The following is a 26855-nucleotide window of genomic DNA, read 5'->3' as shown; positions in this document are numbered from 1 at the left end:
TTTCAGGAAATCACTGAGATCTTTAGGATAGGACACCCTTGCCAACCTTTAATCATAAAGATGACATAAGAAAAATGATTAGTATCCTACTGTTTATTTTAATTAATTGACACATTAATGTGTGGTTCTGGAAAATATGCATCCATACCTTTTAACTAGGTCCTTTGAGAATTTCAGAGTTAAAATCAATACTGATTGGACATTTTCATACTTGTTAGGAGCTTTTAAACACCAAAAGAAAACATTTCTAACTAGAGATACAGTAGAAGCTCTTTCTATTTTTTTGTGTGTTTTTTACAGTTACACAGCTAATACAGTTTTGAACCCTCTGTCAAAGAGCAGCATTTACACTTTTAAAAAAAAATACAAAATTGAAAACCAGTCACTCTTGCGGGGGTAAAGGGAGGCGATTTGAGATTAAACAGTATTATGGAATTATATAGATGCCAAGTTAGTTTACCTGTCTAGCAATTCCACTTCAGCATACTTTGATGTCCCTTTGTAGTAAAAAAGGCCAGCAAAGGCCTCCATTCCAGCATTGACATAGTCTGAGTTGTTTCTCCTAATTCCAGCATGATGGACGAAAAATCCACCAAAGTATCTAAACATCATGTTAAACATGAATATGTAGTTGGAATCAGTGGCCCTAGGAAACCACTCATACAGGTAATCTGTGACGGAAATAGGCTGGCTCGTGTGTAGGCGCTCCCTTACATGTGGCACCAGAAGCTCCATCCAGGCGGCCTTGTGAGCAACATTGAGGAGTGTCATTGTGTGGTAGGTACTCCCACCACTCTTGGCATACCCCTGAGCAGCATCACTGTTGAACCCTAGCTCATTAGCTAGAGATGATGTCGGTCAGCCGTCTGCTGTTCAGCGGCAGACTGTTTCACTGTACGATTGAAGTCCGCCATGTTGGATTGGGAATAAATGTACAGTCACTCATAGTTAGCTCATTGCTCGTCCTGTGTACCCGACTTGGTGTCGGAAGTGGGATATGTCGAACCCGAAGAGACCGGAGCTAAAGCTGGCCGGAAATATTAGCGAAAATTTCAAAAACTTCGAGCTCCGATTCAACGATTACTGCATACAAGCGAACTATCGGGACCTGGAAAAAGACCCCAGAACAGAACGCCTGGAATACTACAAGAGCCCCCTTCTAGAAATATCGGCATTGCGATCCTCCCTACCCGATGAAGCTTTGTCCGTCCTTAGATACACTATTGAGCCACAAATACCTGAGAGAAGAAAAAACCATGGATTTGGATGGAAAAACTACGAGCCCACTACACAGGCACCACAGGGGGCTCGCTGTTGACAGATCGATTCAAGTTCTGGACGTCATGTCAGCAGAAACATGAGTCAATACAAGAATGGGAAGTGAAGGTCCGTCAAGCTAGCAGCCTTTGTGGCTATGGAGAGCTCAACGACGAACTATCCCGAGACAAATTCATCTTTGGTCTCAGTGAAGAACAGATGCGAACAGAGCTGCTGAAAACACACATCAAACCTGACACCTCAAAGAAAACCTTGACGGATGTGGCAAATCAATAGAATTTGCAAAGAAGACAAGTAAGCTCATCGCTGACTCGTCGGCAAAAGGAATCGAAGAGGAAGTACATTGGACAGGCCTTAGACACAGCCAAATGAAACTGCGACGAGAACCAGGAACCTGCTTTTGGTGTGGCGACCGAAGAGGACCCCACCCCTGGAAGGAATGCCCCGCCAACGGCAAGTCATGTTCTAAGTGTGCTGGCAATGATCATTTCGGCCGAGTGTTTTTAAAAGAACACAATCCCCAAGCGTCCGGTTCGAACCAGCGACAACAACAAGCGAGACGAAGAAGAAGAAAGGAGAAGAAGAGAGGAAGAACCTCAGGCAAGGGGATATAACCAGCGCAGTCGGCGGGGCTATCCACGTGCCCACGCCTCGCCTCGACCAAGGGATGTCCATTACACCGATATATGTGAAGAGCAGCAATATGGTCCAGCTCCCAACCCCGACTATGGCCCCGATATGTACGCACTGGAAGCACAAGTACACAACATAGATACAGACAGCACCTCCAAAAGCCCGGGAAAGCGCTATTTCACAACTCTACCACTTTCAACGACAGGGTCGTCTTACAGGCCGGTCAAGTTTCAGATCGACACAGCAGCTACCTGCAACACGATGTGTTACAACACACTGCAGTCAGTGCTACCAGACGCAGAAATCAAGCGGTCCCCATATCTACTGTACCCCTATGGAAACTCCAAGCCACTCCAACCAGTTGGCCAAGTAGAACTGGTATGCGACATGTCGGACAAGTACGAAACACTAGTTTTCCAAATCTTACCAGACTCTTGCATTGGCCTTAAGCCTGCACTACTCTCTTGGAGCGACAGTGAACTCCTCGGACTAATCAAGGTGCAAGCAGAGGAGATCCATTCACTCTCCTCGTCAGTGGTCCACACTGCCACCAAGACCGAAGATCTCCCAGGGTTCCAAACGACACCTCCAAAAGTGGATGAGGTCAGTCAGCACGGCATACGTCCACCCCACGAAACGAAAACACCCTTGAAATGCAACCACCTACAACAAGTACACGAAATCACCACAAACCCGTGTCAGCCCACTCCCTCTCCTTCAGCGGCGATCAGGTTTTAAAAGACTTCCGCCTCTAACCACCGGGCAATCTGAGAAAGGAAGACATACTCAATACGCCGACAGCTTTGAAGGACTCGGATTCTTGGGTCCCCCTGTACACTTCCAGTTAGACGAAAGCATACAGCCTGTTCAAATGCCGGTTCACAGAATACCAGCGAGGAAAGGAGAAAGAAGCCCTGAACCGGTATGTCAAGGCCGGTGTCCTCGCCAAGGTGACCGACCCAACAAGTTAATGTTCAAACGAGCTAATACGAGAAACACCAAAGAAATTCAGAGTGTGCATAGACCAAAGCCAAACAGTAAACAAGGCCATCAATCGCCCAATACACCAGATGCCCACCTTAAACGAACAGCTTCACAAGCTAAGTTCAGCGAGATGTTTCTCCCTTGTTGATGTCAAAGAAGGGTTTCTACACATTCCTCTCGATGAGGAATTGTCATGGCTGACAACAATGCACACATCATACGGAAGATACCGTTGGCGCCGCCTACCATTTGGAATCAAGAGCGCACCAGAGGAGTTTCAGATGCGACTGTTAACCGTACTCGAATGCCTGGAAGGCATCATATGTATCGCAGACGACATCCTAGTATTCGGAGAGGGAAAAGATTTCGCAGAAGCTGAGAAACATCACGACAGACGATTCGTCGCCCTGATGGAACGCTGTAAACAGAGAAATATCAAGCTTAATGCACAGAAGCTTCAGTTCAAGCTGACAGAGCTCAAATTTATGGAAACCATAATCTCGGACGAAGGAATGAAACCGGATCCAGACAAGATAACAGCCATAACTGAGATGCCAACACCAAATAACAAGCAAGCACTACTTCGATTTATCAGAATGGAGAACTAACTCGCGCCGTTCTGCCCAAACCTGAGCACAGAAATACAGCCGCTGCGCATGCTAACCCAGGACGCCGTTACTTTCAACTGGTCTGAAGCACAAGATAGAGCGTTCAAGAAAGCAAAACAACTGATCTCATTAGCTCCTGTCTTAGCCTACTATGATCTTCACAAGCCAGTCGTGCTACAGACGGACGTTAGTGACTATGCTGTCGGTGGAGCTCTGCTCCAACCCAATGACGAGGGTAAACTCCAGCCGGTGGCTTTCACTTCCTCAAGTATGAGCCCAACAGAACAACGCTACTCACAAATCGAGAAGGAGTGTTTGGCTATCTGTAACGGTTTCCAGAAATTTGACCAGTGGCTATACGGCAAGTCAGATATCGAAGTTCACACCGACCACCAGCCCCTCGAAACCATCATGAAGAAACCTCTCAACAAGGCTCCTGCACGCTTACAGAAGATGATCATGAAGTTGCAGCGCTATCAAAAGATGGCGGCCAGAGACACCGACAAGAACCCAAGGCTAACAGAGAACACTGAGAGCCAAATAAGGGAAGAGACAAGCAAAGATACTACATTGGCAGCCAGAAGACAAAACACGCCTACTGGTGCTACAGGGACGAGCTGTCAGTACAGAACGGAATAATCTACAAAGGCATACAAGTAATGATACCCCAATCAATGTATAAAACCATGCTCTCCAAGATACACGCAAATCACTTTGGCGCAGAATCCAACATACGCATGGTACGTGAAGTCCTATTCTGGCCAGGGATGAGGAAAGCAATTCAGGACGCATGTGAATCCTGTGGCACTTGTGCCCAATATGGACAATCAGCCCCAAAGGAACCCATGCGGTCTCTACCCATACCCACTAGACCATGGGAGATAGTCAGCCAGGATATATGTGAAATAGACAAGCAGAACTATTTGGTCACGGTCTGTCACTTCTCTGACTGGATTGAAGTGGACAAACTGGAAGACACCCTGGCTCCCACAGTCATCGAGAAAACTCAGGCACATTTTGCGAGATATGGCATTCCGGTGAACTGCCACACTGACAACGGTCCCCAGTTTATAAGCAAGGAATACAGACAGTTCTCAGCTGACTATGGCTTCAAGCACACAACGTCGTCGCCATACCACCCAAAAAGCAATGGAAGAGCTGAGGCTGCTGTCAAGGTCGCAACATCAATGCTGAAAAAGGCAAACGACTTTCAAAACGCGATGCTGATGTACCGAAACACCCCGCCTCAAGGTCACACCTACTCGCCAGCGCAACGCATGTTTTTGAGACGTACAAGAACCACACTACCCACCACAGAACAACTCCTGGCTCCATCCATGGTCAACTTTGAAACCGTAAAACAGGAAATAGTCAAGAAAAGGAGTGAAACGAAAGCGTACTATGACAAGACGGCAGGAACACAGCAAAGATCTCTTGACATAGGCAACTATGCCTACGCCCAAACCATTACCAAACCAACGCGGGCAACTATGGCGCTATGGTGAAGTCGACGAGAAAGATGAAACAGCAAGGTCGTACACAATACGAACTCTGCGCGGAATCAACATCAGGAGGAACAGAGCCCAGCTAAGTCCCGCAGCGCCACCACCAACTGACGACCGACCGCAGATGATGGTGATGAGATACCCAGCATCGGAGCCTTATATCGCCAATCCAGCCCAGTTCAGTCAGCCCACAGGGATCACCCACAATACACCGCAGATAAACAAAAGCCAGGTTTCGTCACACCAGGCTGAAGAGATCAATAAATCAAACCCCATGGATGGGCTCGCGGTAGAAATGCCTCTGCCTCAAGACACCCAAGGACAACCGGAAACGCTCAACCCGGCAAGACAGACAAGATCTGGGAGGGAAGTCAAAACTCCACAGAGACTTAAGTCTTTAAATCTTTAAAAAGATTATCTTCTCAAGTAGCTGATGTTTAGAACCACTCTTCAGGGACCACCATAGGAACACTGTAGAACGTTATGGTTAACCGTTAAGGCGTTGTTTGTTTTATTTTATTATAATTTAATTTTCGTTAAAAAGGGGGAGATGTTGGTCAGCGGTCTGCTGGTCAGCGGCAGACCGTTTCACTGTACGATTGAAGTCCGCCATGTTGGATTGGGAATAAATGTACAGTCACTCATAGTTAGCTCATTCCTCGTCCTGCGTACTCGACTATGACATGAAGACATCTGCCCATATTCATCTCCACATGGAGCTTTCCGATTCGGAGAACAACCCAGTCAAATTCAAGGACATAGTTTGTCCTTGCTCCACGATGTACATTCATGACATGATCCTGCCAGTCTTTTCTCCAGAAAGTGTTGTCATCTGACAAAGCTCCTCCCTTAGCCTGGCAATCAACACACAGTAAGGTATTTTTTACAATTTGCTGAGCTAAAGCATAAGGGAGCCCATCCATAGTAACAGGGAGCCCCTCTCTGGGATGAGGACTGTCAGGGCAATACCGTTTGACCCTAGCAGCCTTCCCGATGTGCCTGAGGACCTCCTTGACTGCAGAGTAGGAGCTGGGGTTGACAAATACTGGATCACTAACAGTGATTTTAACAGGATGGTCAGAGTGAAATGTGGGAATTGCTTCCCTCTCCTTCAATAACAAATCCAACAGTTATCTCTTTGAATTGGTAGGAATACATCCGTATTGGGGCAACAAGGGCAGTCCCAAGTAAATCTGTCCCGTTTGCCCTCGCCTCAGCCTGTTTCAAGGGCACCCTACATTCTTCCTTCACACATTTTCTTTTCTTTCTGTCCATTGATGTCCCACACACAGGGCACACCCTCTTTCCTTCCTTCTCAGCCATAGTCTTCAGTTTCTCATCGATCCCGTCTCCCCAAGTACTGTTGTCTTTCATTTGCTCCTTTACCACGTCCACTATTAATTTGTGCAGCATGGATTTGTTCTGCAAAAAAGCCATTATATGAACAAAAACAAAAACATGGGGGCACAGTACAGAAAATCGAGAGATTTATATATAAACTAGAGTGAAAATTCCCGTCAGCCAACAGCCAGTCTATCTAAAAGGATCCAAGATACCAGGGCTCAGTAGCGAAAATATAAATATAGTAGTGTGAAGAAAGATGCTACGACTCCCAACTTTTAGATATTATTAAAAATTTACTAAACGTTTCGGCCCTTCGGCCTTCTTCAGTATAAAATAAGTTGAAAGCTAAAAAATACAATGGGCTAAAAACTACATCCTTATATACTTACAACTTGTGAATTCTTTAAATGTATTTTACAAAACATTATTAAACTCTGCTATCAATGACTGATAAGATAGTCGTATCTCTCCTTCAAAAATGTCCTGGTAGCCTTTTCCAGTTTCTTTGTGGCAGTTACTTTGTGGCAAACTCCTGGGCTTTTCATCTTCACTGCCAGCATTTGAGGTATTGGCATCAATACTATCATCCAATAATGAGTAAACTTCTGGGTATACTGTAGTATATATAAAAAAGTCATGAATTAAGGGTACCTGTATCTATGTGTTTACATTGAAGGACCTGACTTGCATAACGCACTGATTATGTTTATTGTTTCCAAAATTCTAAACATGAGAAACAGCCCGATTCATGAGAAAATTCAGTTTGATGTGCAAACCAATGTAAATCTGCAACATTTAGCCAATCTGATTCACTTTTAGAGTTGTTTGTTTTGCCTGTTAACAACAAAAATGGCGTTGAAGCAGTGCATTGCGGGAACAGTGGGTCATTTTTATTTGGCAAATGCATCTTATACAAACTCAAGGATATTATGTTTGAAATGTGTATACAGTAATGCACAATTTAACCCTATATATTTAGGGGTTACCTCTATTAAGCTGACATGGTCACCATTCTGATAGTCCCAATAGCATCCAAAAGTGTTACAAATTGCCTTTAATTTTGCTAATTTTCAGAGCTCTTTCCAGTGATTGTGACAGTGTTTTGCCATTTCGCTTCTATCAAATGGCAGAATTAACTGCCAACTACAGTGGAACCTCTATTAACCTCCCTCTGGACCTTAAGAAGTGGCAGTTTAATAGAGGTTGGCAGCTTAATAGAGGTACCAAATAATATACTTGATTAGAAAATATGATATTTTTGGGATTTCAAAAGTGGCCATTTAATAGAGGTTGGCCGCTTAATAGGTGGACGCTTAATAGAGGTTCTACTGTAGTCTATTTCTTACAAACAATCTTTACAGAAAAAGTATGTATATGTAAATTGGAATAAATTTTCATCGTGGATGAAAGATACTTATGCAATATTTTCTATTGTCTTATTGCATTGTGAGTAGTAAAGTATTTTTATTTATTTATATGTACTAAATAACTCTTAGTGTGAAGAGAAAAATATTGACAAGTAAACTTCTTACCTTCAGCAAATTCGTGGTTGCTTATGTCACTGGCATTAGAGCTAAAAGGAAAAACTCTTGCAAACAACCAAATAGCTAATTTTAGATACATAGACACTCACTGTACAGTACTAGTATTTTTTTTTGAGGGGGAACACTTCATCAAATAATGGGCTACTTTATTTAATCATTATTTCTTAAGCCCGAATGGGCTAGGAGCCAATAGCCCATGAGGCCAAAGGCTCAGGCAAGAGGGAGAATCGTTTTATAGTAAAATCAGACCTACAACAGTAGTTGGTCGAAATTTAGTCAGTCTTTATGGTTGCAATTCCACTACGGTAAGTTACTTGTAGGCTACATGAACCAATCGTTCGATTGATTTTGATTGGATTCAGTAATCAAACATAATCGAACAATAAAATTTCTGTTTGAATGACTCAAAACTTTGCATTTTTGACTTGCCTACTGTAACTCGAACTCCCGCTAATTAAAACTGATTTTGACTATTAAAAAAGATGCAAGCTTAGTTATAAACTGAAAAAAAAAATGCGCTTACCTGACATTTTCGGGACTTGAGCAGTAACTGAATGAATCATCGAAGATTATGCAGTCATCTGAGGGAGTAGAGAACTCGCCACGTCCATAGCTAACAGTCGTCATTCGTTGCCTTTTGAAGGGCGGCGAACTTGTTTCTTTATGCAAGCCAATCGATCTGCTTTTTATCGGTGTACTGGTAAAAAGTGCTGGTCCTGGACTATCGTTGTCCATGGTATTGAAAACGACAATATTAAGAGCATAAGAGTGAAGACTTGGAAAAACATGGAGCTGTTTTAGAGACTGAATGTGTGACTGTTGAGTTGAGCGCGTTGATTGAGCACGTGATTTCAATCAAATTTTTGTCTGTTGTCTAATCACACGACACGTCAGCTGAATACGGAGCCCGGGAAGGGACATTTGAAAAAAACTACTGCGATTTTATTTCGTGCGGTATACTTTTCGCGTCGTGAGGACTAGTTTTCAATTTTGCGTGTCTTTTTTTTTCGTGAGTTTTAATTTTTTATCGTGAGTTTTAATTTTTTTCGTGAGTTTTATTTTTTTTCGTGAGTTTTAATTATTTTTCGTGAGTTTTATTTTTTTCGTGAGTTTCATTTTTTTTCGTGAGTTTTAGTTTTTTTCGTGAGTTTATCTTTTTTTGTGAGTTTAAATATTTTTGATAAGTTTTAATTTTTTAGCGAGTTTCTGTTGTAGGTCACGTGGTGGGTCAGGTGATAGGTGGAAAAAAGCATTATATAGACGTAAACGCGCAACATGGCTGCTGCACTGAGAAATCTCCGCGACGGTTTTATAAAGGAATATTTTCATATGGGCTTCAGCTGCAAGGAGATTTCTAGTTGCTTGCTGTTTGACCATGGAATTCAGCTTAGCGAAAGACAGATTAAAAGAATTTTAGCAAAGCAAAGCCTCGGAAGACGGCGTTTCAGTGACTTCGATGACATAATCAAAACAATCGAGGACGAGCTTAAAGGAAGCGGTAGCATTGTCGGGTACCGAACTATGTGGCAGAAACTAATAGTTGACCATCAACTGTCTGTAAGCAAAGAATTTGTGAGGAACGCGTTACTCATTAGATCCGGATGGCGTGGAGAGACGCTCGAGAAACAGACTTCGACGACGGCAGTATCATGCTAAAGGGGCCAACTTCATTTGGCACCTGGATGGTTACGATAAGCTTAAACCTTACGGATTTTGTATACATGGCTGCATCGACGGTTACTCGAGAAGAATCATGTGGCTGGAAGTTGGACGTACGAATAACCATCCGGGTGTCGTAGCAAGTTATTTTCTTGACTGTGTTGAAAGTGTAGGAGGGACGGCAAGAATTTTCCGTGGAGATATGGGTACTGAGAATGGCAGAGTAGCTGCTATTCAGCGCTTTTTACGGGATGAGGCCGAAGATAGTTGGTCAGGAGAAAAAAGTTTCCTTTATGGACGATCGGTTTCTAATCAGAGGATCGAGGCGTGGTGGGGACAATTAAGAAAGGGCTCATCTGAGTGGTGGATACAACATTTCAAGGAATTTAAGAGACAGGGGTCTTTTTTTGTGACGCGGATGCTGTACACGTAGAGTGTCTAAAGTTTTGTTACATGGGAGTGCTCCAACGCGAACTTCAAAGTGTAGCAAGACGGTGGAATATCCATCGTATTCGACCCTCAACAAGAAGCAACAGTTCCCCTCCTGGTCGACGCTGCTTTCTTTACCACTATCCCGAGATGACTGGAGGTCAAGAATGCAGGTTTAATGTTGACGCCGATGATTTAGATGTTGCCAGAGAACTTTGCTGCCATGACTTGCCCCAAAATTCATCACCCGGCTTTACCGAACTTGCTGAACTGATCATGAGGGAAGAAGGATTAAGAATGCCAGAAAATGGCAATGATGCACGAGCTTTGTATCTTACTCTTATCCACGAGATTGAAAGAATAATGTAACTTCTTCTGTTTTCCAGTTTAAATCATTCCGCACAGAGGCGAGTAATTTGTTGTACATTGTTACCGCAGCCTATGGAAATAGACTATTCTTTCTTCACTTAAGTAGGCCACTTCGTTTTACTGATAGAAGATATTCCATTACATTTTGTCGGTATTTGCGTTCCAGTTGAACCCAAAAGTTTTTACACGTGGTTCTGATTGTGTTAGGAAAAATGTAAGGCAAGCTCAACGCGATTTTGTTCTTACTAAAATAAATGTTGTTACCACATGGAAACGCAGCGTTTGTTTCTTGAAATTCTTGTGTGGAACGAAGCATATTAGGGAGCAGATTAAAACACTTGCAATTTGGATGAAGAAGGTGACGGTCACCGTCTGATACCCCACACCCCCTCTGATTTTGAACACCTTACTTTTTTCTCTAAAAGTGCTGTGTAAAATCTGAGAGCATTAGATAAAATGATGGGAATTGTTTGATGTGGTTCTCGTCGAATTTAGTTTCATAACTAAGAGCTATTCAAAATATTAAAAATTTGTATTTGAAATTGAAATTTGTAATCACCCTCCTTCACAGCTGTTGAGTTAAAGGAGACAAACTTGCGATTCTCTTTACCACAAAAGAGATGGGAATCTTCAAGAAATTGCATGATAAGCGAAAGAAACTCCCGCATTGGTCCACCCCAGTCGACAGGTCCTTCGCTAGTTGCAAAGTCATCAGTAAATTTGACTGATATTTTGTGTGTTGGGCTAAAGGTTTTGCGACTCAATGCCCGCTTGGCCCCCTCCCACAAAAATTTCCTCGCTATATTCAACTTTGTTAAGTGGTTCAGGTCTATCGCTTTAGCCAACCCGTCCAGTATATCAGAAACATCTTTGTACATTCTCTGGGGAGAGATGTACGTCACTGGCGGAGGGGTGCCTGGGTCTTCTTCTTCATCTTCGTTATCGGGGCTACCTCCAATGCCACTTGGCCCAGGTGTGCATATTGATGCATAATAGTTGTCTAACTCTTGGGTTCCAGAACTGGGAATCAAGAAAAAAAAATGCTCTATAAAGCGAACCAAAGCTCTGGCGAAAGCCAATTAGCCCAATTATTGGTTTATTATCATAAGCCTGAATTGCTCACGGCGCTAGGAAGTTTATAGATATATAGATTTTTTGTCAGGTGTTATTGTTCTTTGTTGCTTTAAATTAGCGGTTAGGATGCCTATCATGACCAGGATTTTTTTAAAAATTTAGGAACAGCAGAATGCTTACAGCTATTTCAGATAACACGCAACCTGTAAGTGAAAAGCCGATCAAACTGGTCTAACACAATGAGATGCTTGCCTAGTGCAGTGAATTGGCTTTCTGTCGCAACATGTCTAGAAAGGTTAGCTTAACGAGTACACTGAGCAAGGATGCGCTTGCAATGATAAACAAGGCAGAAAAATGGCCGTTTCAGAATTACATGCGTGTCTAAACTGAATGCTAGAAGTGCCGGTATCAAGTTTGCCGGATTCTTTCTAATCGGTAAGTTCTTTCAACTGAGGCTATTTCAAATATCCAATCACTGTTTAATCTCTGTTTTATAAGTTAAGTAGTCGTACGATTTCACCGTCGTTTTTGCTTTGGCCTTGGGTTAATTAATTTTTAAGTTATACTTCAGTTTTCTCAGCAAAATATGGACCATCTAACTTTTGTCTTTTGACCTTGTATTAAACGCAAGAGTTGTAAGAGTTCGGACAAATTTAAAAGCTTAACCCTTTCCGGACCAGGTAGCACTACAGTGCTACCTGACCACGTTGTCATATAATTAGGGAGTCCTGTGGTACCCATTTGCCGTGAATTAGAACTTTTAGGGGCCTGGGCACTAAAATATGTAAGAGGAAGCCATTTTCTTTTGAGACATTCAAAGATCATCGATTTCTCGTGTTTTGGAGTGATATTTTTCAATTTTTCGACCTGATGTTTACAGCTGGGGTATTTAAAAATGGCGTCAGTTAGAGTGAGAAGAAATCGGCAGCGAAATCTAACGGTAGATGAAGTTTTATCGAGTGTTTTTGACGAAAACACAACAGATTTGGACTCTTCTGACTCGGAGGATGGCGAAGATGAATTACCAACGTTATTCCCGGCAATTCCAGCCGATCTAGAAGACGATTCTGTCGAAAGTGTAAGCTCTTATGAGGACTCCAGCAGCTCTTCGAGTGATTCAGAGTTTGATCGACGTCAAAGTGTGACAAATCAGCGACAAGAGAAAGCGAGAAATCTTCGTGAATGTTCACAAAATGCTCGAAGAACTATTCGAGGGGTTCGCAGAGGAAGAGGTGCCAGGCGAGGCAGAGCAATTTCAGTTCAACAAAGGAGAGAAATCCAAGATGGCGGCCGTCAACAATATATTTGGTCGAAAGAGGTCAACAGAAGAATTTTAAAACCGTTTACAAATGCTGTTGGGCTGGCAAATAGAGGACAGAGGAGGGAGAAATCTGCTCTTGAGTATTTTGAATTATTTTTTGACCAAGAGGTTTGGGATTGCCTCGTCACTATGACCAACCTGAATGCAGAGAGGAAGGGAGCCAAGGGTACTAGTGGTGGACAATGGAAACCAATAACACAGGATGAAATGAAGGCCTTTTTTGGCTTGAACATTGCTATGGGAATTGTTAAACTTCCTGAGGCAAAAATGTATTGGCAGAAGAAAATATGGCTCTTGACTGTTCCCTCATTCAGTCAAGTCATGTCTCGTAACAGATTCTTTCAGATTCTACAGTACATTCATGTCTCAGATGACTCCAACATTGTGCCTTCTGGGCAACCGACAGCAACCGACAGCAACTGTACATTGGAAAGAATCCTGGGGAAAGAGCTGAGGTTGGACTGGCAGCAAGGGTTGTAAAAGAGCTGTGTTCAGGCCTTGAAGGTATGGGACATCACCTCTATACTGACAACTATTATACCAGTGTTGAACTCTATCAGTTCTTGTTTGACAACCAAATATATGCATGTGGAACAATAAAGGGAAACAGAAAAAACTTTGCAAAGGAGGTTCTATTTGAGAATACAAGAGGACTTGCTAGGGGTAGTAGTAAGTGGCTTATGTGTGGACCTCTTCTGGCAGTGGGGTGGCTTGACAACAAGGCTGTAAATTTTTTATCTACAATTCACCCCCCTGAGTTTCCAGTTCGTGCTCCAGTCCATGCAAGAAATGTCAAAAGAAGAGGTGCAGGTGAAGGAGGACAAAGTGGCGATATTCCTTGCCCACCCCTTCTCAAAGATTATAATGCCTATATGGGGGGTGTGGACCAGTCTGACCAGATGCTTAGGTACTATACATGTATCAGAAAGACGGTGAAATGGTACCGTCGTGTACTGTTTCATGAAGTAGAGGTGGCAATCCACAATGCTTTTGTGTTAGAGTGTGAGGATAGAGAGGGTACACCTAGACCAATCAGAACCTCTCTGGAGTTCAGAGAAGAGCTTGCTGAGAACTTGATTGGCAACATGCGGGTTGCCCATAATGCTGCCCAGAGACCCCCCAGAAATGAGGAGCTAAGACTGACTGATGTTGGTTTGCATTTGCCTGAAATGCGTCAGGATAAGGGTAACTGTGCTGTTTGTAGTAAGAAAATAAGAAAAACCCACTCTGACAGGTATAAGGATGTGCCATTGGCCAGAAGACCCAAGGTTCCCTACGTGCCACGCCCTAGCATCTATTGCAATGTGTGTAATGTCTTCCTCTGCTTGCAGAAAGATCAAAACTGTTGGAAAGATTTCCATACAAAAGTGGAGTACTGGCGATAGACTATGTTTTTAGGTGTTTTTGCATTGACATTTTCTAGTTTTTATGAAATTATATGTTATGTGTCTAAAGATAAAATATTGATTTTTAGTATGATATTTTTTGATAAATTCTTATTTTGTAAATTCAATTTCCATCAAACCAATGTACTGAGTACTGAAATATCTAATTTAAAGTAAAGAACAACATTTAAGCTTTAATTTCATATATAACATAAAGTACATTTCAAAGTCTGGGTTGTCCCAATAAATATTCTTTCGTTATCACACATTTGCTCTTGTTTTGGGCCTCAGGAGCCTGGGTATGAAAGGGTTAAGCTACATGATCCCACGCTGTGTCCTGGACCGCGCTATTACACTAGCTTAACTGCTAAAAACTATGCTGGAAGCTAATTTCCTGTTACAAAACATAACAAAAGGATGCTTTGACACTCCCGGATTAACCTATGTTGTGTAATTTTTTAAGTATAAGCGAGCTGAAGCGTAATTGCAATAAGTACCGCTAGGCAGGGCAGCTTGACCGAGACAGTATAAAGCCACAAGCCTCTGTCCCGGGTCTTTGCATTGTTATCACAAACTTTAACCCTTAGTGTAATTCCTTAATATTGTGGTATATCAAAATCGAATCTGGCAAGGGTTTCTTACACAAAGGCGGAAAACGCATACAACAGTTTTCAAATGTAATAGGTGCAAAAAAGTCTTCTGCAACAGTTAGAGGTAGAGGAGGCAAAGAAGTAACGAGAGATGTAGTGGAGGTGAGCCTTTCTAACACTTAAAAGTGTCTCATCAGACCAGAGCTGCACTATTTTTTTTTTCAGTACGACATCCCGTTATGAATATGAAATAGAATGAATATAGGAACATGTTGAGAGGGTCCAAGTTTTGCCTATGGATTTCAACAGAACCCAAAGTATACCAAATTGCCCAATGCTGATCTTAAGTATTTCATTAAGTAGACTTTTATGATTGATAGCATATTGAAAATATATTGGTAGAAATTTTTTGGCCAGTGGGTCTTAATCAGTGTATTTTTCTTCCAGCTTGAATTTGCCCATAATGCTACCAAGCCTACCAGATCTGTGATGCTGTATCCAGAATTCTCTAATCAATTTGATTGTGATGGTGACTTAAGGAAAATAACATGTACAAGTGCTGAGGGTTTAGCTAGAGAGCTCTGTGGCAAGATACAGGCACTCAAGGAGCTACCGTCTGTTGATGAGGCCACAGAAAGCGCCAAACCACAACACTACACAAGCAGTGCAAAAAAGACAAACACCACCCCTTTTTGCAACAAGTGATGCAAAAAGATCCAAAAAAGATGACAAAGATGGCTGTATATTGGACCTACGGCAGCGATGTGATAAGCATCTCATTGACAATAAGTAAATTGCTTTATCCAGTTTACTTGTGTGTGAGACACCAAGCAAGGTGCTTTACAATTGACTTTTGTAAATGGTTATTATGTGACTTTGAGTTCCTCTTTGGTATAAATTGCATGAGTCAGTATACAGATTTTCAAAATATTAAAATAGAGGCTCATATGCAATTTGAACTTTTTGGAAATGCACAAGTTCAATTAAGAAGCGATTTGGAAATACATAAACAAGCAAAAAAAAAATACACCAATATTTTCTGACAAGTTCAATGTATTCCAAATTGGAGCAAGAAAAGCTGTATGAATTTTTTGGGGGGAAACAAGCATTTTTGTTGGAGTGCACGAGAACAAACACCCTTAAAGAACATCTGTCCATGACAATGTACTGTTTTGATTCCAATGAGGTTATAAAATATTTCTAATCTATAAACTCCAACATGAATAGATTTGAATGAAATTGACTTCAATACAGTTGAATCCCACTAACTCGAACCCTCGATTACTGAACCTCACGCTAACTCAAACCGAAATCAATTTCCCTTGGATTTGCCTCATACATTACTGCAATTTTACCCCCAATAACTGCAACCCTTGATAACTCAAACATCCCTCTAAATCGAAGTGAAGCATAGAGTTTAATTATATTAGACTAAAAAATAAATGTCACGCAATGACATACATTCTTAAATTCTTATTTGATTCACTACAGATGTATCCACTTCTTGAGTTAAATGTGGGCATTTCTTTCAAATTCCCCCCCTTTTGGGGGTCCAGCATTAATTTAGTGAAAATTGTTTTTTCCAGATCTTGTGCACTTCATTCCTATTGAGAAGCTGGTGCTCCCTCCCAAGCAAAGACAAAGCAGGGAAGTAAATAAAACCTTTTTGGATGATTTGCAAAAACAACTACAAACAAAGCCATCTGGAAGCTACCAGATTTTGTCCGTTTTGGCCAAAGATGTCTAAGAAAAACAACTTTTTGACAAGGAAAGAATGACAATAGTATTGCCACTCTAGCGAGTAAAGTGTTGTGGTGAAGGCGATTCTGTTCTCTTATTTCTACCTTCAGCCATTGCAATGGCCACCATCTTGCAAGAGGGACGAAACTGTATTATGGTTTCTATAGCAAAGTTTTAGCAATGTAGATGAAAAGGAGGCAGTACTAATTAATATAATTTTTTTTTAAATTTAAGAAACTAAAGGGTGAACAGATTCTTATCTTTCTTTCTATTCTTATATTCAAATATTTTGGATATTCCAAGCGAAAATGGGGCTACCTATTACTAATAATTTAATGCAACCTTTCTTGTATTTATTGATAATTCTTTTTTTATATAATAAGTAGCAGGACACAAATGGCCAAAAATTCCGTGCTCATGGGCCAGAAATTCCGTGCTCATGGCTGTTCGTGGACCAGAAATTCTGTGCTCATGGCTGTTCGTGGACCAGAAATTCCGTGCTCATGGCTGTTCGTGGACCAGAAATTCCGTGCTCATGGCTGTTCGTGGACCACAAAATTCCGTGCTCATGGCTGTTTGTGGGCCAGAAATTCCGTGTTCATGGCTGTTCGTGGGCCAGAAATTCCGTGTTCATGGCTGTTCGTGGGCAAGAAATTCCGTGTTCATGGCTGTTCGTGCACCAGAAATTCCGTGCTCATGGCTGTTAGTGGACCAGAAATTCAGTGATCGTGGCATAACTAGTGGGCCAGAAATTCAGTGTTCATGGCTGTTCGTGGACCAGAAATTCCGTGCTCATGGCTGTTCGTGGACCAGAAATTCTGTGCTCATGGCTGTTCGTGGACCAGAAATTCCGTGCTCATGGCTGTTTGTGGGCCAGAAATTCCGTGTTCATGGCTGTTCGTGGGCCAGAAATTCCGTGTTCATGGCTGTTCGTGGGCAAGAAATTCCGTGTTCATGGCTGTTCGTGGGCAAGAAATTCCGTGCTCGTGGCATAACTAGTGGGCCAGAAATTCAGTGTTCATGGCTGTTCGTGGTCCAGAAATTCCGTGTTCATGGCTGTTCGTGGGCAAGAAATTCCGTGTTCATGGCTGTTTGTGGGCCAGAAATTCTGTGGTCGTGGGCATTAGCACGGAATTTCTGGCCCACTATGAGCGAAAAAGGGAAATATGATGGCAGGTAGCATGATGATTCGATACCCTTTGCTAAATTTAGTGTAAAAAGAAGTTAAAAAATAAAATTAAAAATCATGCAGTTGAAATCAATAGATTTGTTGATTGCTTGTTTTTTGTCATTCTCCAACAGAAACCAGGCTATATCTTTGTATTTATTGCACTTCGAGCTTCTTTTTAATAGTTTCAACAGGACGGCTGTCTTTGGTTCCAAAAATTTCTAGATTCCGGCGGAGTCTTGAGGTTTTTTTAAAGATTAAATCGCATATTTAGCGGAAAATGCTAAATGAGAATAATTCAAAATATTGAAGAATGTGTTACGGGCAAGATAACCAACAGGAGCAGTCTAGCTACTCAACCAGCAATCAGCTATGCGAGGCAATATTTACGAGCGTCCCAGAAGGCAACAGTGAAAGATGTTTTAGCTACTGTGAATTTGGACACTGGTCCATCAGCCCAATCTGCCCCAACAATAGCAAACCAGCAGGTACGAGTCGATCCATCAGTAATACAACCGCAACCAGTACCCATTAAAGATCCAAAGCAGAAGAACTATAAGGGAAAAAACGTTATTCTTGGACCAAGGTATAAGATATTGTGGGCAGATGTAGGAGTACATGGTAGAGCTTCTGGAAGAGCTATGTGGAATAAGTGCAGTGTCAAGATTTCACTGGCATCAAATGAAACCCCTTGCATACATGAAGACCCAAGAAGACTTCTTATCGGCAGGACCAGGCCTGTCTCATTTGCATTTACAGAAAATTATGCATTTTCTCTCGCCACCCTACATAATGCAGACTTATATACAGTCTAAGATGAACATGGAAGAGAGAATATTTAATTACAGGAGGATTTCCGAGAATACCCTTGGTATCTTTGACAACTGGCATGTTCTTCAACCACCTTTGGCCCTTTGCCCCAAGAAAATCTTTACAATCACCATGGCTATTCTCACCTTGCACAACTATTTCCTGCAGCTCCCTGACTCCAGTTCTTTACAACTCCCCACTTAATATTTGATGCACAAGACCTTGAAACTGGTAATATAGTCCTAGGGGCCTGGAGGTATGAGCAGTGCACTTCCTCTTGGCTCAACTGCCATTTAAATAAAACTAATTACTACAGTGATGTAGCTAAGTCGATTAGAGATGAGTATAAGGATTATTTCAATAATAAAGGGGCTGTAGAGTGGCAGTGGGACCAATGTGGCTTTGACTGCCCTTTTTTATATTCTCAATATGATCTCTCTTTTAATCCCATTTTATCATGTTTTTAGTGTATCGTGTTGATACAAATTCCAAGAGGCAAAAGGCTAACATACCAAGATTTTGAAACGATATCGTGTAGCATGTTTTATATGCTAATGAGATTTTTGAAATGCTAATGAGACAGTTTAAAGTTGGCGGAAAGCGCATTGTTTAATTACTACGTGTGTGGTTGGGAGAAGCAGAAATTACATGGAGGGGGGAATTGGGTCTAAAATGCAATCGAATCAGATAACATTCTATGAGACCAACTTTGCAATGCATTCAAATCGTATGACATTTTATCGGACCAACTTTGCAATACAACCGGATGTCTATCTATAGGACCAACTCTGCAATGCAATTGGATGTCATTCTATCGGATAACATTCAATCGGGTTATCCGTCATTACCATAAAGAAAAATTCCCGTCGTACCTTGCGAACAACGTGCGTTCACTTCTGAAGCTGGTCAAAGCTTTGTCATCGGAAAAAGTCAAAATGTCAGATGACAGTCTGATAAGAAGAGCACAGAATTTGTTAACCGAGCTTGTGGGTCATCTTTGATCGCTCACAAACAACTTCAGGTCCTGCAAGCTCTAGTCAAACCGCGCCAGCCCCAGGACAAGCGCCAGCACCAGGACATTCTGTGGTGCGGTGCCTATATTGTGGTGCCTATATTTTAAGGGGACTAAATCGGTCTTTTAATATGCTAGAGGAAAATTAATAATATGATGCTGATAATCTTGGGTCCTCCTTAAATAATATTATCATGATTTCCCGGAATGGCAGGCAGTCCAGTCCAGCCAGCCAAAAAGCGGGAAATGGTTGGCTATATAACTGCAAAGAGTTTTGTACCAAAAGACATATGACTTTTGTGTCTTGTCAAGACAAGACGCTATAATAAGTCCATCAAGGAGCCATACAAACATGCTGCTCGATGCAGGGCTTGGCCTTTATGTCAACCGGCGTGCAGTGTACCACTCCTGGGAAAGGAGAAATGAATAAAAGGGACTTGCTCTATTTTGCCATGCATTAGCAAAGCAGCTTACTACAAACAATTGGAGATAACTGTTAATGCTCAGGAAGAGGAGGCAAGACGTGGAATGTGTTTGATTGCACTAAGACTGCGTCAGAAGCTGATAACAGAAAACAAGGAGTGAGCTCCTTCATGTGGCTGTCAGTTTCGATGGAAGCTAGGCCAAGAGAGGCTTCACATCCCTTACTGGAGTGTGTTTTTTTTTTGCCATTTCTATATACACCGGAGAGGTCCTAGACTACCATGTCCTCACCAAACAATGCCAAACATGTACCATAAACAAAGGCAAAATTTCTGATTATAAAGAGTTTGAGGATTGGAGACTAGAACATGCGGCTTCAGGTGAATGTGACAAACTTTGTTGGAAGTTCTGCTACCATAGAGACAGAGGGTGCTGTTGTGTTCAGGAGTAGATCCATAGAACGCCACAACATGAGGTACAAGTGGATGATTTGCGATGGGGACAGCAAATCCCACAACTGTGTCCAAGAAATCTACGACTATTGTAGATTGGAAAAATAAGACTTTGTGGGGCATGTGCAAAATAGGATTGGGAAGCGGTTGCTCCAGTTAAAGAGTATGAGATTCATTCGTGATTTCAATCAAATTTTTGTCTGTTGTCCAATCACACGACACGTCAGCGGAAGCTATAACGTCAAAAGTCCAGAGTCCAGAAGGCGGCAGCGGCAATAATGTGCATCAGATAGCAAACAAATCCTTGGTGCCGGGCCCCTTGCTTTGAGAATAAGTCAATTAAATGGCCGTTTCAGAATTACATGCGTGTCTAAACTAAATGCTAGAAGTGCCGGTATCAAGTTTGCCGGATTCTTTCTAATCGGTAAGTTCTTTCAACTGAGGCTATTTCAAATATCCAATCACTGTTTAATCTCGGTTTTATAAGTTAAGTAGTCGTACGATTTCACCGTCGTTTTTGCTTTGGCCTTGGCTAATTAATTTTTAAGTTAAACTTCAGTTTTCTCAGCAAAATATGGACCATCTAACTTTTGTCTTTCGACCTTGTATTAAACGCAAGAGTTGTAAGAGTTCGGACAAATTTAAAAGCTTAAGCTACATGATCCCACGCTGTGCCCTGGACCGCGCTATTACACTAGCTTAACTGCTAAAAACTATGCTGGAAGCTAATTTCCTGTTACAAAACATAACAAAAGGATGCTTTGACACTCCCGGATTAACCTATGTTGTGTAATTTTTTAAGTATAAGCGAGCTGAAGCGTAATTGCAATAAGTACCGCTAGGCAGGGCAGCTTGACCGAGACAGTATAAAGCCACAAGCCTCTGTCCCGGGTCTTTGCATTGTTATCACAAACTTTAACCCTTAGTGTAATTCCTTAATATTGTGGTATATCAAAATCGAATCTGGCAAGGGTTTCTTACACAAAGGCGGAAAACGCATACAACAGTTTTCAAATGTAATAGGTGCAAAAAAGTCTTCTGCAACAGTTAGAGGTAGAGGAGGCAAAGAAGTAACGAGAGATGTAGTGGAGGTGAGCCTTTCTAACACTTAAAAGTGTCTCATCAGACCAGAGCTGCACTATTTTTTTTTTCAGTACGACATCCCGTTATGAATATGAAATAGAATGAATATAGGAACATGTGGAGAGGGTCCAAGTTTTGCCTATGGATTTCAACAGAACCCAAAGTATACCAAATTGCCCAATGCTTATCTTCAGTATTTCATTAAGTAGACTTTTATGATTGATAGCATATTGAAAATATATTCGTAGAAATTTTTTGGCCAGTGGGTCTTTATCAGTGTATTTTTCTTCCAGCTTGAATTTGCCCATAATGCTACCAAGCCTACCAGATCTGTTATGCTGTATACAGAATTCTTTAATCAATTTGATTGTGATGGTGACTTAAGGAAAATAACATGTAAAAGTGCTGAGGGTTTAGCTAGAGAGCTCTGTGGCAAGATACAGGCACTCAAGGAGCTACCGTCTGTTGATGAGGCCACAGAAAGCAGTACCACACAGAAAGCGCCAAACCACAACACTACACAAGCAGTGCAAAAAAGACAAACACCACCCCTTTTTGCAACAAGTGATGCAAAAAGATCCAAAAAAGATGACAAAGATGGCTGTATATTGGACCTACGGCAGCGATGTGATAAGCATCTCATTGACAATAAGTAAATTGCTTAACTCAGTTTACTTGTGTGTGAGACATCAAGCAAGGTGCTTTACAATTGACTTTTCTAAATGGTTATTATGTGACTTTGAGTTCCTCTTTGGTATAAATTGCATGAGTCAGTATACAGATTTTCAAAATATTAAAATAGAGGCTCATATGCAATTTGAACTTTTTGGAAATGCACAAGTTCAATTAAGAAGCGATTTGGAACTACATAAACAAGCAAAAAAATACACCAAGATTGTCTGACAAGTTCAATGTATTCCAAATTGGAGCAAGAAAAGCTGTATGAATTTTTTGGGGGGAAACAAGCATTTTTGTTGGAGTGCACAAGAACAAACACCCTTAAAGAACATCTGTCCATGACAATGTACTGTATTGATCCCAATGAGGTTATAAAATATTTCTAATCTATAAACTCAATTTTACCCCCAATAACTGCAACCCTTGATAACTCAAACATCCCTCTAAATCGAAGTGAAGCATAGAGTTTAATTATATTAGACTAAAAAATAAATGTCACGCAATGACATACATTCTTAAATTCTTATTTGATTCACTACAGATGTATCCACTTCTCGAGTTAAATGTGGGCATTTCTTTCAAAATCCCCCCCTTTTGGGGGTACAGCATTAATTTAGTGAAAATTGTTTTTTCCAGATCTTGTGCACTTCATTCCTATTGAGAAGCTGGTGCTCCCTCCCAAGCAAAGACAAAGCAGGGAAGTAAATAAAACCTTTTTGGATGATTTGCAAAAACAACTACGAGCAAAGCCATCTGGAAGCTACCAGATTTTGTCGGTTTTGGCCAAAGATGTCTAAGAAAAACAACTTTTTGACAAGGAAAGAATGACAATAGTATTGCCACTCTAGCGAGTAAAGTGTTGTGGTGAAGGCGATTCTGTTCTCTTATTTCTACCTTCAACCATTGCAATGGCCACCATCTTGCAAGAGGGACGAAACTGTATTATGGTTTCTATAGCAGAGTTTTAGCAATGTAGATGAAAAGGAGGCAGTACTAATTAATATAATTTTTTTAAATTTAAGAAACTAAAGGGTGAACAGATTCTTATCTTTCTTTCTATTCTTATTCAAATATTCAAATATTTTGGATATTCCGAGCGAAAATGGGGCTACCTATTACTAATAATTTAATGCAACCTTTCTTGTATTTATTGATAATTCTTTTTTTATATAATAAGTAGCAGGACACAAAGGGCCAGAAATTCCGTGCTCATGGGCCAGAAATTCCGCGCTCATGGCTGTTCGTGGACCAGAAATTCTGTGCTCATGGCTGTTCGTGGACCAGAAATTCCGTGCTCGTGGCATAACTAGTGGGCCAGAAATTCCGTGTTCATGGCTGTTCGTGGACCAGAAATTCCGTGCTCATGGCTGTTCGTGAACCAGAAATTCTGTGCTCATGGCTGTTCGTGGACCAGAAATTCCGTGCTTATGGCTGTTCGTGGACCAAAAATTCCGTGCTCATGGCTGTTCGTGGGCCAGAAATTCCGTGTTCATGGCTGTTTGTGGGCAAGAAATTCCGTGTTCATGGCTGTTAGTGGACCAGAAATTCCGTGCTCGTGGCATAACTAGTGGGCCAGAAATTCCGTGTTCATGGCTGTTCGTGGTCCAGAAATTCCGTGCTCATGGCTGTTTGTGGGCCAGAAATTCCGTGTTCATGGCTGTTCGTGGGCTAGAAATTCCGTGTTCATGGCTGTTAGTGGACCAGAAATTCCGTGCTCGTGGCATAACTAGTGGGCCAGAAATTACGTGTTCATGGCTGTTCGTGGGCCAGAAATTACGTGTTCATGGCTGTTCGTGGGCCAGAAATTCCGTGTTCATGGCTGTTCGTGGGCCAGAAATTCCGTGTTCATGGCTGTTCGTGGGCCAGAAATTCCGTGTTCATGGCTGTTTGTGGGCCAGAAATTCTGTGGTCGTGGGCATGAGCACGGAATTTCTGGCCCACTAGTAGCTAGAAATAGGAAATATGATGGCAGGTAGCATGATGATTCGATACCCTTTGCTAAATTTAGTGTAAAAAGAAGTTAAAAAATAAAATTAAAAATCATGCAGTTGAAATCAATAGATTTGTTGATTGCTGTTTTTTTTTCATTCTCCAACAGAAACCAGGCTATATCTTTGTATTTATTGCACTTCGAGCTTCTTTTTAATAGTTTCAACAGGACGGCTGTCTTTGGTTCCAAAAATTTCTAGATTCCGGCGGAGTCTTGAGGTTTTTTTAAAGATTAAGTCGCATATTTAGCGGAAAATGCTAAATGAGAATAATTCAAAATATTGAAGAATGTGTTACGGGCAAGAAGTAACCAACAGGAGCAGTCTAGCAACTCAACCATCAATCAGCTATGCGAGGCAATATTTACAGGCGTCCCAGAGGGCAACAGTGAAAGATGTTTTAGCTACGGTGAATTTGGACACTGGTCCATCAGCCCAATCTGCCCCAACAATAGCAAACCAGCAGGTCCGAGTCGATCCATCAGTAATACAACCGCAACCAGTACCCATTAAAGATCCAAAGCAGAAGAACTATAAGGGAAAAAACGTTATTCTTATGGCAGCCATTGGACCAAGGTATAAGATATTGTGAGCAGATGTAGGAGTACATGGTAGAGCTTCTGGAAGAGCTATGTGGAATAAGTGCAGTGTCAAGATTTCACTGGCATCAAATGAAACCCCTTGCATACATGAACACCCAAGAAGACTTCTTATCGGCAGGACCAGGCCTGTCTCATTTGCATTTACAGAAAATTTTCTCTCGCCACCCTACATAATGCAGACTTATATACAGTCTAAGATGAACATGGAAGAGAGAATATTTAATTACAGGAGGATTTCCGAGAATACCCTTGGTATCTTTGACAACTGGGATGTTCTTCAACCACCTTTGGCCCTTTGCCCCAAGAAAATCTTTACAATCACCATGGCTATTTTCACCTTGCACAACTACTTCCTGCAGCTCCCTGACTCCAGTTCTTTACAACTCCCCACTTAATATTTGATGCACAAGACCGTGAAACTGGTAATATAGTCCTAGGGGCCTGGAGGTATGAGCAGTGCACTTCCTCTTGGCTCGACTGCCATTTAAATAAAACTAATTACTACGGTGATGTAGCTAAGTCCATTAGAGATGAGTATAAGGATTATTTCAATAATAAAGGGGCTGTAGAAGTGGCAGTGGCACCAATGTGGCTTTGACTGCCCTTTTTTATATTCTCAATATGATCTCTCTTTTGATCCCATTTTACAAATACAAATTCCAAGAGGCAAAAGGCTAACATACCAAGATTTTGAAACGATATCGTGTAGAATGTTTTATATGCTAATGAGATTTTTGAAATGCTAATGAAACAGTTAAAAGTTGGCGGAAAGCGCATTGTTTAATTACTACATGTGTGGTTCGGAGAAGCAGAAATTACATGGAGGGGGAATTGGGTCTAAAATGCAATCGAATCAGATAACATCCTATGATACCAACTTTGCAATGCATTCGAATCGGATGACATTTTATCGGACCAACTTTGCAATACAACAGGATGTCATTCTATCGGATAACATTCAATCGGGTCATCGGTCATTACCATAAAGAAAAATTCCCGTCGTACCTTGCGAACAACGTGCGTGACAGTCTGATAAGAAGAGCACAGAATTTGTTAAGCGAGCTTGTGGGTCATCTTGATCGCTCACAAACAACTTCAGGTCCTGCAAGCTCTAGTCAAACCGCGCCAGCCCCAGGAAAAGCGCCAGCACCAGGACATTCTGTGGTGCGGTGCCTATATTGTCGTGCCTATATTTTAAGGGGACTAAATCGGTTTTTTAATATGCTAGAGGAACATTAATAATATGATGCTGATAATCTTGGGTCCTCCTTAAATAATATTATCATGATTTCCCGGAATGGCAGGCAGTCCAGTCCAGCCAGCCAAAAAGCGGGAAATGGTTGGCTATATAACTGCAAAGAGTTTTGCACCAAAAGACATATGACTTTTGTGTCTTGTCAAGACAAGACGCTATAATAAGTCCATCAAGGAGCCATACAAACATGCTGCTCGATGCAGGGCTTGGCCTTTATGTCAACCGGCGTGCAGTGTACCACTCCCTGGAAAGCAGAAATGGATATAAGGGACTTGCTCTATTTTGCCATGCATTAGCAAAGCAGCTTACTACAAACAATTGGAGATAACTGTTAATGTTCAGGAAGAGGAGGCAAGACGTGGAATGTGTTCGATTGCACTAAGACTGCGTCAGAAGCTGATAACAGAAAACAAGGAGTGAGCTCCTTCATGTGGCTGTCAGTTTCGATGGAAGCTAGGCCATGAGAGGCTTCACATCCCTTACTGGAGTTTTTTTTTTTTTGCCATTTCTATATACACCGGAGAGGTCCTAGACTACCATGTCCTCACCAAACAATGCCAAACATGTACCATAAACAAGGGCAAAATTTCTGATTATGAAGAGTTTGAGGATTGGAGACTAGAACATGCGGCTTCAGGTGAATGTGACAAACTTTGTTGGAAGCTCTGCTGCCATAGAGACAGAGGGTGCTGTTGTGCTCAGGAGTAGATCCATAGAACGCCACAACATGAGGTACAAGTGGATGATTTGCGATGGGGACAGTAAATCCCACAACTGTGTCCAAGAAATCTACGACTATTGTAGATTGGAAAAATTAGACTTTGTGGGGCATGGGCAAAATAGGATGGGGAAGCGGTTGCTCCAGTTAAAGAGTATAAGAAAAGGGAGGTTAGATGATGGCCATAAAATAAACTCCAGGAG

At 41.7% G+C, this 26855-nt stretch overlaps 2 protein-coding genes and 1 pseudogene across 2 annotated transcripts; 2 read left to right on the top strand and 1 right to left on the bottom strand.

Moving 5' to 3' along the window:
* Positions 1-4189: 4189 nt before the first annotated feature.
* On the top strand, positions 4190-5008 carry LOC116612118 (uncharacterized protein K02A2.6-like). The gene has a single exon (XM_032372735.1). The coding sequence runs from the start codon at positions 4190-4192 to the stop codon at positions 5006-5008; it is 819 nt and encodes a 272-aa protein (XP_032228626.1).
* A 1268-nt stretch (positions 5009-6276) lies between these two features.
* On the bottom strand, positions 6277-8992 carry LOC116612103. The gene is made up of 3 exons (XM_032372714.2): positions 8420-8992; positions 7885-7925; positions 6277-6430 (listed from the first exon to the last, which is right to left on the bottom strand). Exons 1-3 carry the CDS (start codon positions 8629-8631, stop codon positions 6345-6347), a joined length of 339 nt encoding a protein of 112 aa, XP_032228605.1. The 5' UTR covers positions 8632-8992; the 3' UTR covers positions 6277-6344.
* An 18-nt stretch (positions 8993-9010) lies between these two features.
* Positions 9011-10627, top strand: LOC125573739 (annotated as a pseudogene).
* Positions 10628-26855: the final 16228 nt, after the last annotated feature.

Source organism: Nematostella vectensis, chromosome 11 (genome assembly GCF_932526225.1).
Source record: "Nematostella vectensis chromosome 11, jaNemVect1.1, whole genome shotgun sequence".
NCBI lineage: Eukaryota > Metazoa > Cnidaria > Anthozoa > Actiniaria > Edwardsiidae > Nematostella > Nematostella vectensis.
The sequence above is the reverse complement of the archived record's forward strand: the minus strand, read 5'-3'. Positions and strand labels throughout refer to the sequence as shown.

What these genes read in the sequence shown, in the direction of transcription:
- LOC116612103 (XM_032372714.2), bottom strand. Translation starts at nt 8,631, where the DNA reads ATGGACAACGATAGTCCAGGACCAGCACTTTTTACCAGTACACCGATA. An exon ending in TCAAGTCCCGAAAATGTCAG is followed by an intron (nt 7,926 to 8,419) that starts GTAAGCGCATTT and finishes TTTTCCTTTTAG; the next exon opens with CTCTAATGCCAGTGACATAA. An exon ending in CAACCACGAATTTGCTGAAG is followed by an intron (nt 6,431 to 7,884) that starts GTAAGAAGTTTA and finishes GCTTTTTTGCAG; the next exon opens with AACAAATCCATGCTGCACAA.
- LOC116612118 (XM_032372735.1), top strand. Translation starts at nt 4,190, where the DNA reads ATGCTCTCCAAGATACACGCAAATCACTTTGGCGCAGAATCCAACATA.